This window comes from Platalea leucorodia (genome assembly GCF_965183815.1).
Source record: "Platalea leucorodia genome assembly, chromosome: 17".
Taxonomy (NCBI): Eukaryota; Metazoa; Chordata; class Aves; order Pelecaniformes; family Threskiornithidae; genus Platalea; species Platalea leucorodia.
This window is the reverse complement of record NC_138839.1, coordinates 6,317,270-6,329,715: the sequence shown is the minus strand read 5'-3', so window position 1 is coordinate 6,329,715 and position 12,446 is coordinate 6,317,270. Positions and strand designations below refer to the sequence as shown.

General features: G+C 43.2%; 1 protein-coding gene across 3 annotated transcripts in view; it reads right to left on the bottom strand.

Annotated features, from left to right (window-relative positions):
* CLCN6 (chloride voltage-gated channel 6) overlaps nucleotides 1-12,446 on the bottom strand; it is a 66,834-nt gene that overhangs the window by 18,350 nt on the left and 36,038 nt on the right. For all 3 annotated transcript variants that reach the window (XM_082329037.1, XM_082329040.1, XM_082329038.1), the window contains one exon: nucleotides 8,138-8,285. In XM_082329037.1, coding sequence (XP_082185163.1) covers nucleotides 8,184-8,285 — 102 coding nt within the window. In that variant the 3' untranslated portion in view covers nucleotides 8,138-8,183. The remainder of the gene's footprint in view (nucleotides 1-8,137; nucleotides 8,286-12,446) is intronic.

The window sequence follows — 12,446 nt, the reverse complement described above, 5'->3', positions numbered from 1 at the left end:
CAAGCGTGGGCACATGCAAGTATCCAATTGTGCCTGAACTCATGAGAAGCATTGATGAAGAGGACTGTAAATGTAAGCAGGAGGAAGAATAATACACACATGAATTCTCTGCCAAACAAAAAGCGAGACAGTTTACCTCCCTGTTCTCAAAAAGCAGGGACCTACCTACACAGCTCGCTAGTCAAGGGAAGTCCACGGGTCTGAGGTGTGTCAAAATTAATGGACAATTGGGATCCTGCTCTAGGAATACAAAATAGAGGTTATGCACAGCGCCACTTTCTCACAGGCTGAAGAAAATCTACAGAATGTTTAGTGGAGGACAGGCTTTATGTAATGGCTACATTTTTAGTTAGTCAAGTTATTCTTAGGTTCATCACCAGTCCATTAGGGGAGGGAGAGGGGAAGTAAACAACCACAGTAGCTTCTAGGATGGGTGCCATTTCATTCCTGTAGCTGTTAGGCCATTTCTAGAAATGGCTTCTCCTGCACACTCTACGCTGACAAGTGGCATGCAGCAACAAATAAGACAATGGAATAGTGTGACCTCTTGCCCCTTTATTTGGCTTCTTGGCTAGCAAACCTTCTAGATCAATGGGTACTGTTGACACTGCTCCAAGCTATTCCAGGATGTGCTAGGTTGCAAAGAAAAACCTGGCAAATATTACCCCAGACAAAATGCTTAAGAAACGTCCTCCCCACTCCCATCTCTTTTTACAGAAACTTACATTCTGCAAAACCCATTGTAAGAGTCCAGATCAACACATCTAGTGGTGGATCTAAACTTAGCCACCCACCAGAACATCTGACACTCTGCTGTACACACAAACTTAAATATCACGCACACACATTCATATATCACACACATACCACGTGCCTTCCCAAGACATAACCACACGTTCTTACCTGGCTACTAGAGTCTAAAGCCTGCAAAAGAGCCACTCATCCCCTTCTTGTACTGTATGTACGATGTTCTTCAAAGATTGAAGTGGTCATTTTATCAAAACCTCTCACAGTGTCTGATCTGTTTTCTTTTAGTTAACCAGAACTTGTTCTAACGGAACTTGGAGGCATGTTCTCTGTTCACCAGAAGAGGTCACCACACACCTCATTAACGACAAGGGCAGCCAACCCGAAGCAAACGGGCTAGGTGGGATCTCACAGGAATGACCTTCTAGTTTTGCTGGAGAAATCTCTCTCAGCTCGAAACAACTGGGGATATGTAACCTCCATGATGCCCAAGAACAGTTCTCTTTCTTCCTCCTGTCAGAGGTTATGAACTGCAGACTGACGTAGCAGCCTTTCTGCTCTCCGCTGCTAATTAGCTGTATGCTTCGCTATACAATTTTACAAACTGAGGCCTGACATAGCTCCCACCGAAAGACCAATCTTCCTATAGTAAGGCAATAACATGTAGACCAATAAGACCTCAGTTCAAATACCAAAGGTATCTCATACAACACAGAGAATGAAAGACTCAGATTCTGAACAGTTTAGTGCAAGATCAGCCTAAGAATTTCTGAGGACCAACTTAAAGATTAGGGGGAAGCGAGACTGGCTGCCACAGGACTAAAAAGACCTACGTGGTTTAAAATCACGCACAGCTAATCCATGTTTTCAGTTTCAGTGTGAATACCTACAACTTGCCTGTGTAGACATTCCCACCTTTCCAAAACAACTGGGCAGCAAGATGCTGTTCATCTTGCTAGAGATGAAGCTTAGCCAAAGACATAGTTTCAGGTGGGGATTTATGGAACATGAGTACTTCTTTAAGTCTCTGCCTCTCACCAGGCACCGACCAGAAGTCTTGTGCCACCTCTCTGAACATCTCAGCTTGTTTCCTATTTGTTTCAGGATCCATTTTACTCGGGTCTCCAAAAATCCTCAATTTTGTTTCAGCTGATCCTACAATGTTTGCTAGCCTTCATTCCCCGCTTGCTTCTCACATTTGTCTCATACAAAACCCCTCCTTTCTTCCCATCATCCTGCCATGATTAATCCGACAATCTTCTCCAGTACTACAGCCTGTAAAAGCCATCTGTGTTTTTCATACCAGCTCTCCAGCAGTTTTCACATTTCATCTGCTTTACACTGATCTACGACTATTATTTACGTCTACAACTTGATCCATTCCATCTCCGCTTTTTTCCTTTCAGAACTGAAGATACCATTTGCTGAAGAGTGCTGAACCACAGGCAGTGGGACTCTGTGTGCTTAAAGCACCTTGGGGAAAGCAGCTTGCCTCTAGATGTCAAAAGAATTTACAGCAAAATTGTTATAAACATCAGCAAGACTAGCACAGAGCAAAGTCAGGGATCTTTAGCATCAAAACACACAGCAGGACCATTGAACCTAAAAATGCCCTCATGCATGAAGAAAAAGCTCCTTCGGGAGGCGAATTATTGCAAGGGGGCCAGGAACATCCACCAGTGAATCGGTGGATGTTGCGCTTCTCTCCCTAATGCCATCCAAGTGCCAGCACTGGCGGATAATGAGAGAAGTCAGACTGATCTTGGCTGCTACAGGCCAGATACAAAAGTCCCATGTGGCTTCTTTGTTTCCACCCCTGCTGCAGCAGAGATCAGAATTGGGCCCAACTCCTCTCCCAGCAAGCAGCAGTGAGCCACAGAGCATAGCGAGACAGCCATTTGACTAGCAGTGAGCACAATATTGAGCTATTTCATCCCCTCCCTCACTGCTGCTTCCCTGCTGGGCTCCATTAGCACCAGCAGAATGTGATAAATGTGCCTGACAAACCTAATATTAAAATTTTGCCATCAAAACCCAATGCTCCAGAACCACCTATGACCTGCTACTAAATGCCAGCCTGCTGCCCTCCTTGTCCTCAGGGGGCCTAGGCCCCTTCTTGTCCCAAAGGGCTACAGAGGAAACTATGCCCTCTTCACCCCTATCAAAGAGGTCAGTGACCATTAGTGAGAGCAGAACACATCAGGCAAAGGCAAAATACATTCTTGGGACCCCAGAGAAGAGTGGTGACAGCACTGAATCTGTCCTCTTACCAGCCTTTACAGTCCCACAGAAGGTGCTGTTGGACAAGAAGAGGAGAGTAAACGTGCGCAGTGGGCCACTGTGGGATGACCAGCCCACAAGGGAAACTCCTTTGGAGTCACCCGACAGGGAAGCTTTGGTTTATTCCCCACAGATGGGCTATCAGAGACACCAGGAAATCAGAGTTCCTCCCAGTACACAGTCCCAGCCATCCCTGAGGCAGGGACCAAATTCTCCTCTGGACTGTGCTGGTGCAGATCCAGTGGATAGATGCCAGCTTTACACCAGGTAAGTGAGCTCAACACTCTCTGTACCAAGTCCCTTTTCTGTAGGGAGGATTGCTGCTGCAGATCCCCCTGCGCCCCCTCCTGCAACAGGGCCTTGCTGTCAGCACATAACCCAAGGTGAAGGCAATGAAGTGCCAGAAGAGCAAGCAGAGCACCTGAAGCTGGGTAATTACCAGCAAAGCCTGGGCTCATGATGATGCTGTGCACTGAACCCTGCCTCAGCTCAGCTGCTAGACCACTCAGGAGAGGGCAAGGGAGGGGGACAGCCAGGCAAATGCTTGGATACCACAGCTAAATGTTAATGTCTCATAATGAGGGGCTCCTGGTGCCAGCTTCCATCAAGGACTTGGCGATCCTACTTTGACGAAAGAGCTACAAACACGTCACTGCCCTTTCAGCCAGCTGCAGTGAGCCAGGAAATGCTGGCCTGAGCAGTTGGGAAGGAGAGGGAGGCTGAAAGGGGTCACTGAGCTGGGAAGGAAGAGGATAATGAGTTACGGCGGCAGTGCTCTAATGGTACCTATCTAAGCATGCCACATGCTATCAACTTCAGAGCTCGGCTTCCTCACAGCAGCCTGTAGAGATGAGGCAGACATATCCCCAGAGGATTAGCATGCCCTAACCCTACTCTTTTAATAAGAAATAAGATCTCTGCTGGTACAGGAGAAATATCTCAGTAAGCTAGGAAACAATTTACTGTTGTGAATATTCAGACACTGAGTTTCGATGCTACTCTGAGCCCCGAGAAGATCCAGAATGTAAAACAGAGACTTTTGCTGGATGGCTTTCTAACTACTTCTTTCCACTGTACTAAATCTGATTTGAACCCAGCTGTTGACTGGATGGACTGAAGCTGTCCTCATTGTCTAGGTTATGCAGCACTCTGTGAAACGCACTCATATTGAGTGTCATTGTTTTGGGAGATGGAACATCCTTTTGTTCTGCTTATGGACAGCATCCAGCTGCAATGCATTAGGATGAGAGGCAATGACATGAGCTGCAACACGGAAAATTCCAACTAGATATTGTTTCTTGAAGATTTTCAAAACTCAGCTTGACAAGGCACTGAGCAATGTGATCTAAGCTGGCTCTGCTTTTAGCACGAGATTGTACCACAGACCTCCAGAAGTCCTTCCCAGCCTTAATTATGCTGATTTTATTAATACAGTCATAGATGAGGACTATGCTAGTGTATATATTTCCAATAGTTACCAGAGAGACAATTCAGAATTCCTCCAAAACAAGTTCGGAGATCTTGAGGTCAAGAACATCTATTATCCACGTATATGCAGACTTGCGACAAGCCAATCAAACCAACAAAACAACCCTAGGCTTTTTCAGAGAAGAAACAAGCCTGAAACTGCCCTGACCTTCTCTTACTGTCTTGTTACACTGCAAAGTACACACCTGAAACCTCCGAAATTCTTTCATTTTCTAATAGGATTCAGATCAAGTGTGGTTTTAATCAACATCAACAACAAAAAAATCCCAACAGTGTAATAACATCAGACCTCCCTTTCTGTCATAGAGGGATGTTTATAAGCTGTCTCCTTAGAATACCCATTTCTAGAGACACATAACAATTATGTCTTAAACTGATCTGCAGATGAAAAAATGCTGAAAACATTAAACCCATTGGCACATCACAGAACTATTGTTTCCAAGCTTTCAGTACCAACAAGACTCTTAACCTCAAAGATTAGATGAAAAGTGCCAGATGGTCCTTCATTTCCATTTCCTCCATACAGATCCAGTATAATGGCCTTTAACTGTCTGCATCACATGTGTGCAAAAATGCAGTGAAAGATCAAGATGTATTATTGCATACTCAAGAACATTTCCATTTTTCAGTGGGGCCAAATTTCAAGACCCTACAAAACGCAACTTAACAGATTTTATTGCTGCTCTTCCCCACTGCCCCCAAAACAGAAAAAGGTTCATTTCTTGGTATGGAACCTAGTAAAAAAACTCATTAGAGCAGATGGGGGGGTTTGGAGAATCAGTTATCTACATACATCTTCGTGAGGGCACCCACACATCTCGCAGGTGCTTTTACAGTAGACGGAGGTCTGGCCAACAGCAGTGATTTAAATACCCTCAAGACCCTGGCTAAGAACTGATTCAGTTTCTTCTGCTCCCCCTAACATTTCACAGGATTCATTTTGTTTGAAGCTGGTGCTTCAATTCATTAAAACACACACAAAAAACCACAACCAAAAAACCCACCAAACACACACACTGATCCTGCAGCTTTTTCATGTCCCTGTAACCGTACCTGTGGTAAGAAAGATGTTAGAACTGTGCTTCCTTCTGGACTAATTTCAGATTTAATACAAATTGTGTATGATAAGCTGAGAAAGAACAAATAAAGGAAATGTTTTAAGCTGGATCCAGGGAAAAAGAGGAATTTCTTCCTCAACTTAAACCATGTAGAAGCTTTCTGTGCATGTGAGCCTGGTTTCAGCCACGCTCCCTGTCACTCAGGCCAGTAACTAACGCAACTTACTTGTCATATTTTTAGGACTTGGATTTCCCCTTCTTCTCCAAATCACGCTCTTTTGTCTCATAGGTTACTAATGCCATATTATTATGTTAGGTAATAACACTTAGTTCTTACATAGCATGTTTTATGAGACCCCTGTCCCTCTGATTTGGTACTTCACAGTGACACAGGAGCCAGGTGAATGTGTAGTGGATACAATTTTCTTCCTGTCTCACTTTATACACTCTCTCAATTATTTTTCTCTGGATGGAAAGGAAAGGTTTAGCAGTCAACCCAAGGAACACTGAGCTCAGCAAACTGACATACATAAGTGGCACCAAGACAGCAGGCTGCAGAGATCTTCAGATTCACAGCAACAGAATGATGCTGCATTGCCTAAGTGTAAAATGCTCCTTTTATTCACCATCAGGAAAGAGAACTGTTTCCTCCCTCCTCCTCCTTGGAGAATGAAAACAGATCAGAACCTCAAACCAATCCTTGCACTGGCAGGAACTCAAAAGGTAGATTTGGGAGGGGTTGAAGGAAGATATAAAGGCTGGTAGCTGGAGACACAGAGCAACACTGAACTGGAGAGACTCAAGGGGAGGAGGAATTAGAGACACCAAAACATGAAGATGAACCTGAAACTTCTTTTTTGCCCTGGATTCCTTCTGCTGCTTATTGTCAGTCAAAACCAGGCAAGGGCCAGGCCCATTTCCAGCTTACAGGTAAGTGACTGGCTGCTCAATAGAACTGAAAGAAGCTGATGCTTCTTTAGGACTTAGGCACTTCAGATTAGCTCTGTTTCTTCCAAACCCAGGTAAAGCAGTAGGAGACACTCAAAGAGATCATGACAGCAGGAGCCCTGAGGTGGGCAGACACAGAGTTATTCAATGGAGGGAAACTAAAGTAATCACTTACTGGATTTAAATTTCCTTTCAATTGCCTCATGTGATCAGAAAATGTTTTTTCCTGTGGGGTCAATCTGGGGATTGCAGATATAGGGTCATCCTGTGAATGAGCAGAGCAATAAACTTTTGGAGTAAAAGGAATTTTTCTGGAAGGACTCTGATCTAGACCCCTAGAGCAGTCACCTGCATGCTCTTCTCTGAAGCCCCTGGTTTAAGCTGAAAAAGGAATTAATGGGTTGTACCTGCATGATCTCCTCCTCACCTTAGTAGTGCAGAAATGCAGTCCCTGCTTGAGAGTCCCAGACGCAGAATATGAGAAAAAGAGAAAGAGCATGTGTGTGTGTGTGCGCGTGTCTGTGTGTATTTGTGTGTACAGGAACTCCAAGTCATTAGGAAAACGCATTTCAGCTACCTGACTAGGGATGTGGTATTCCCAAATATGAAGTAACCTCCCAATCTGTAAAGAAATATATAATCCTTCTAGCACCAATTTCAGCATGTCTCTTGTCACTGCATTGCTTCTCCTACTATTCCAAGGTATCAACCATTTTTTCTTGTTCCTTATTCACTCTTGACCAAGCCTCTTTCATTGTCTTTCACAATTTATCCCATACCCCAGATCCCCAGCTCCAGGAAAGACTTAACTGGCAGTTTGTCAGCTCAGAACTATAGAATATAGTAACAGCATAGAGCCTTAGAGCATTTTGAGAGAGTATACAGTGTTAGCTCAGAAACTAAAGATAACCATCATCAGCTTCAGAAATCACTTCAATACTTTCATCTTTTGATAAATGTTCAAAATAGGTTTCTCCAAACTTAGCACTGAGCATGGCAAAATAGAAAAACCATGACAGAGTTCCCAGAACACCTCCTTTTTCTCCTCTCCTCCCTCTCCACCATATACCTTTCCCTTTTTTCAGAGTCTGTCCAAACTGTTAGATGAGGACCTGGAGCATCCCCTGGTCTCAGAAGAGAGGGACCGTGAGCAAGACGACATGATCCCAACAGGAGCCTTTGATCAGCAAGATGCTGAATTCCAGTGGACCGGAAACACCAGGGACCAGCCTGAGAGCATGTCGATGGGTGACAGTGCTGTCCAGAGGTTCTTCAACGACCTCTTAAGTTTACCCCGTAGATACCGAGGCAGAAGCAAAAAGGGCCTCTCCAGGGGCTGTTTTGGTGTCAAGCTGGACAGAATTGGGTCTCTGAGCGGACTGGGATGCTAACTGCTTACTATGGTAAGAGAAAGCCAGAGGCAGGTGGTCTGTGTGTTCATGTATAACTTGCATAAATATGCAGAAGAGCAGATTTAATTCCACTTTAAGGAAATGGTGCCTTAAAGTAACTTTTACTCTCCTATTGCAAACACAGTTTACTAATTTTACCCTCCTCAGAATTCACTGTCATCAGATGTATACTTAAAACCTGTGAATGCCACATCTCTGCTTTACCTGCTTGCACTCCTTTCTCCAAGTCAGCTGTATGCATTTCCTCTTGTCACAGAAGCCAGATCAGATTGGTTTTCACCAGCTCCTTAGGGATGCTTGCTTGTGTCAATCCAAAGAAACTCTGAGCAGAACAGTGGAGCTGAACCCAGCCCTAGAACAGTAAGAAATCAGTTAACTTCCATGCGTGAAATCCTGTCCACTTCTCTTTCTTTCATTTATTCCTCTGCTTTCTTGACAGGACTGACTTTGAGGTTTCAAAGGACCTGTTGCCTTTCAGTGAGATATTCAGCCCTTATTCACATTGGCTCCACCAATCCACCTACTACACGATGTACTGAGCAAATTGCACCCCACCTCTCCCCTGAATTACTTGGCCAATAGAATACATCATTGCTGTACTGCCTATTTGTATCAGAGTAATAATTTGTGAACATCTATCTGAAATTTAATTTAAAAAAAATTGTACTGTTTATGTAGTAAATGTATGACTAAACAAGTCTCATTATGTCCCAGATAATAAACTGTTTTCCATCATTTGATGAATTTGCTTCAAGCCTTTGCTGCAATTCTTTCACGTATCATTCCTGAAACAGTGCCCCAGTTAGATGCAACCCACTAGAATTCAGAAGCATGTCAGAGGGCTGCTTTCTGGTGAAAAGGACTTTTTAGCTGCTCTTAGGGGGAAAAAAAACCAAAGACAAAAAAAGAAGGACACACAATCAAACAAGCCCTTCTTTTTACCGAAAGAACCTTTCTGAAGTTAAGATATTACTATCTAAACATAACGGGAAGAAGGCTGACATGAAAAAAGACATGGCCATCTTCACAAGAGTCATCAGAAACCAGGACACAAAGCCCCAAGTCTTTGACCACCACAATTTCAACTAAAAGGGTAGCTACCTTAGCTGACATCAATAGAAAGCTGTTACTCTGCATTTGGATCTGCCACTGACAGAGGAATGAGAACTGCATTTTACAAAAATAAAAACAATTGTTTCTTACTAGTATATCTCATCTTGTCCAAAAAAATATGCTACCCTTCTTTGAAGAAAGTTCAAGGGCACCCTACTCTTCCATAGGCAGATCCAGATATTGCAAAGCATTTTTCTAACAAAAAAGTAAAGTCAAGATTATACAAAAAATGTACCTGAGCAGTTCCATTTTTTAAGCAAACCAACTATTCACTGAATCTAACTATGAACAAATCAGAGAACAGCTACTTGGCAAACATCCTGAGCCAAAGGAATTCTGTATGAAGGCTGGTTTGCCAAGATCATGACTGTGCCATCCTGATGTTGATGAGAGCTGAACTCTGCAAGCAGTTCCATGAAAATCAGGAAGGCTGCTCACACAAATGTCTACACTGACAGTCACAAATGAAGGCACAGCTGTTCACTTCCAGCCTTCTGCTGCAGTGGACAGATGGGCTACACAGCTGTACTCCTCCCGTTTTCTTGCCCACAAGACAGATGCTCCTGGAAGAAAATGTTCTGGTAATAGGCCTATTCCTAACAGGACCCCTGGATATAAACTGCAAAATGGAGCACAAACATCTATGCAAAGCAAGTTTAGCAGCCACCCTCTAGCAGCACGTGCTCTGAATCTCTGGCAGTTCAGCTCTCATTAAGAAAGCCTGTTTGTACAGAGCAGCTAGAGGTCTAGTTTCTGAGCCTGCCTCACTCACTTAAACTCTATGATTTGGTTCTGCTCCTTCTAACCACAATTCCCACAGAATGAAGGCAATCCAGGACCCATTGGAAAGCTATTCGGAGCCAAACTAGAGAAAGCTTTGTTCTTCTCTCATGCTATTTTCAATATATAGCCTCTACCCTGAAACCACAGACTTGCTCTAAGAAGGACATCAGTACAAGCAGCTCATAAACATATGTTTCAACACGTAAGAGCTGACTATCGGAGACCAGAAAGCACAGAATGATTTGTTAATGGAGATACTCTCCCCTTGCACAAGCTACCAACAGCTTCTCTCTCTATTTTCTTGCAATCTTTTACCCTTTCGATATCTCTTGCACATTTAGAAATTACCATTAATTCTACCTGTCTATGGCTATTCCGTCCTCCAGAATCTTTCTCTCCTCAGACCAGTAGTTATGATGCTATCAACACAAATCCTGAGCAGAAAATTCAAAAACATATCCTGAAAGCTTCTCTAGTTAGCAGGTTTTGTTAGGTTTTAAGCTGTTTGCTACTTGCTCTGTTTAAGTTAACTTTGATAACAAAGCAGCAGCAGCAACAGTGAAAATGCCCTGAACAGACACTCGCTGGCAAGGAATGGTCTCATCACTTAACAGAGGCACCCCTGAGTACAAGCTCTCAAACAACAGAGTAGTCCATATAATTAATTTATCATGCTCTGTCTTGCCTTTCCTAAGCAAAGCAACAAGAAAATGAAGCATTTCACCAGTCAGATGAAGAATTAAAAGTGGGGAATGGAGGATGAAAGAATGAACCATTTTTCAGCATAATTCACATATCAATAGACAGGCTATGCATATCTTGAAACTAATGCTGCAGTCTGATCAATGCGAACAGCTTCTCTAGATGGAGTCCCATAGACTGCAAAGTAACTCACAGGCAAATTCTCCTGGAGGTCTGGAGTCTCCTTGGGCCATACAGGTAACATTCTCCCTTGCTGTAGCTTCCATCATACAAAGACCTCTGGCCTGCTCAAACATGAGCAAAGAGATTTCTGATTCATTATTCTAACTGAACACACCTTCATACAGTCAGGAAGAGATTTTCACTTCTTCTCACCCAATACACAAGAACTTACTTACACTAAGAAGAAGCAGACATGCTTACTTGTGGGAACCTGACATGAAGCATCCAGCTTTCTTAAATAGAGTCCCTCTTCAGGTATGTTAGCTCTGGGGCTGGCCCAGGTGCAACCTATATGGTGGAAAGGTTAATCCCCATAGCCCACAGACATTATGGTGTCAAGCAATGAAGAGCTAGCATCTTGGGACGGTTGGTGCTAATGGAAAGGTTACCACCTCCTTCCTAATAATCCTGGGTCTGATAACTTGCTTCTAGCTCTCAGTAACCATAGGAGCAGGCACGTTCTCATAGGCATAAAAGCTTCCTGATGTTGAAATTTTGACACTGAATACAGTGAAAATCCAATGAAGGGTAAGTGGTACTGGAGTTTGGTTCCTGAACATCCTCAGCCTATTTCCAAACTCAGTTACACTAACATAAACTGTGGGTCATTGAAATTATTTGCAGATAAAATAACAGAGGTCAGAGGAGGTTGAAGACTGAGCTGTGAGCACTTGTGAAGAGAATCCTACAGAAGATGAATAAAAAAAGAGCTCCAATTCCACAGAGGCTGAGCTGGTAATGTGCCATCCCATCACCTGACATTTTGTGTGAACATTTTAAAAAGCCACTTTTCAGAAAGCAAGAACAATTTATTTCACATAAAAGGCACTATAATTAGATCCTTAGGACTGAAGCCAGGTGTGTTTGTACTTTAGGTAATTTGCTGAGTTCTATTAGCATTTAAATAATCAAAGCTAACCTTTGAAGTTAGCATGCCAGTCAGATGGGGGAAGCTCATCTCTAGCTGTGTCATTTCCATCTCCGCTAAGCAGCAGTGCATGAATTTAGAGACTAGGATTACAGAAGCTACCAAGGAGAAAAGCCTGCAATAAAATTACTCTAACACAGAAAGAAACATACAGATATCTTTCTCAAATGTGTCTGCTTTTGGGGTACCTGTTTATAAGTGATGCTAGGCAGCAATCAAGATTTGGTCTCATCCAAGACTCCAGTCTTCCTAGTTTTTTATTAGAGGGCTAAGTTGTATTTATTTCCCTTGGTCATCACACAGATCCTATACACTCTCACTGCTTTATCCCTTTCCACTCCTGTCTGTGTTTACTACACACAAAATCAAGGATGATCCACATTCTCACCTTAGCTATCTGCCTTTATTCTGTATCAACATAACGCTCCCACCTGACGTGAGCTTCCTTCATTCATGTACTCTACTTTCAAAACACGCACCTCATTTCTCTGCCAGATTCTTCATCGCTGTGATGCTTTAAACAAAACCACTTGCCAACTGTTAAGACTGCTGGATGCAGAGATCATTGTCCCACACCAGCTGATATTGCTAGTTTGCTTCCAATCTAAGATAAATTATGTCAGCTGTGGATAGATTTGTAGAACAGAAGGGCAAGAAAATGGGGGAAGGAAATGTAAAAACATAATGTATGTTGTTGTTTGTTCATGCAGCACCTAGCAGTAATAAGACCACAACAGTTCGGTTCAAAACCCTCTGAACTCAGAG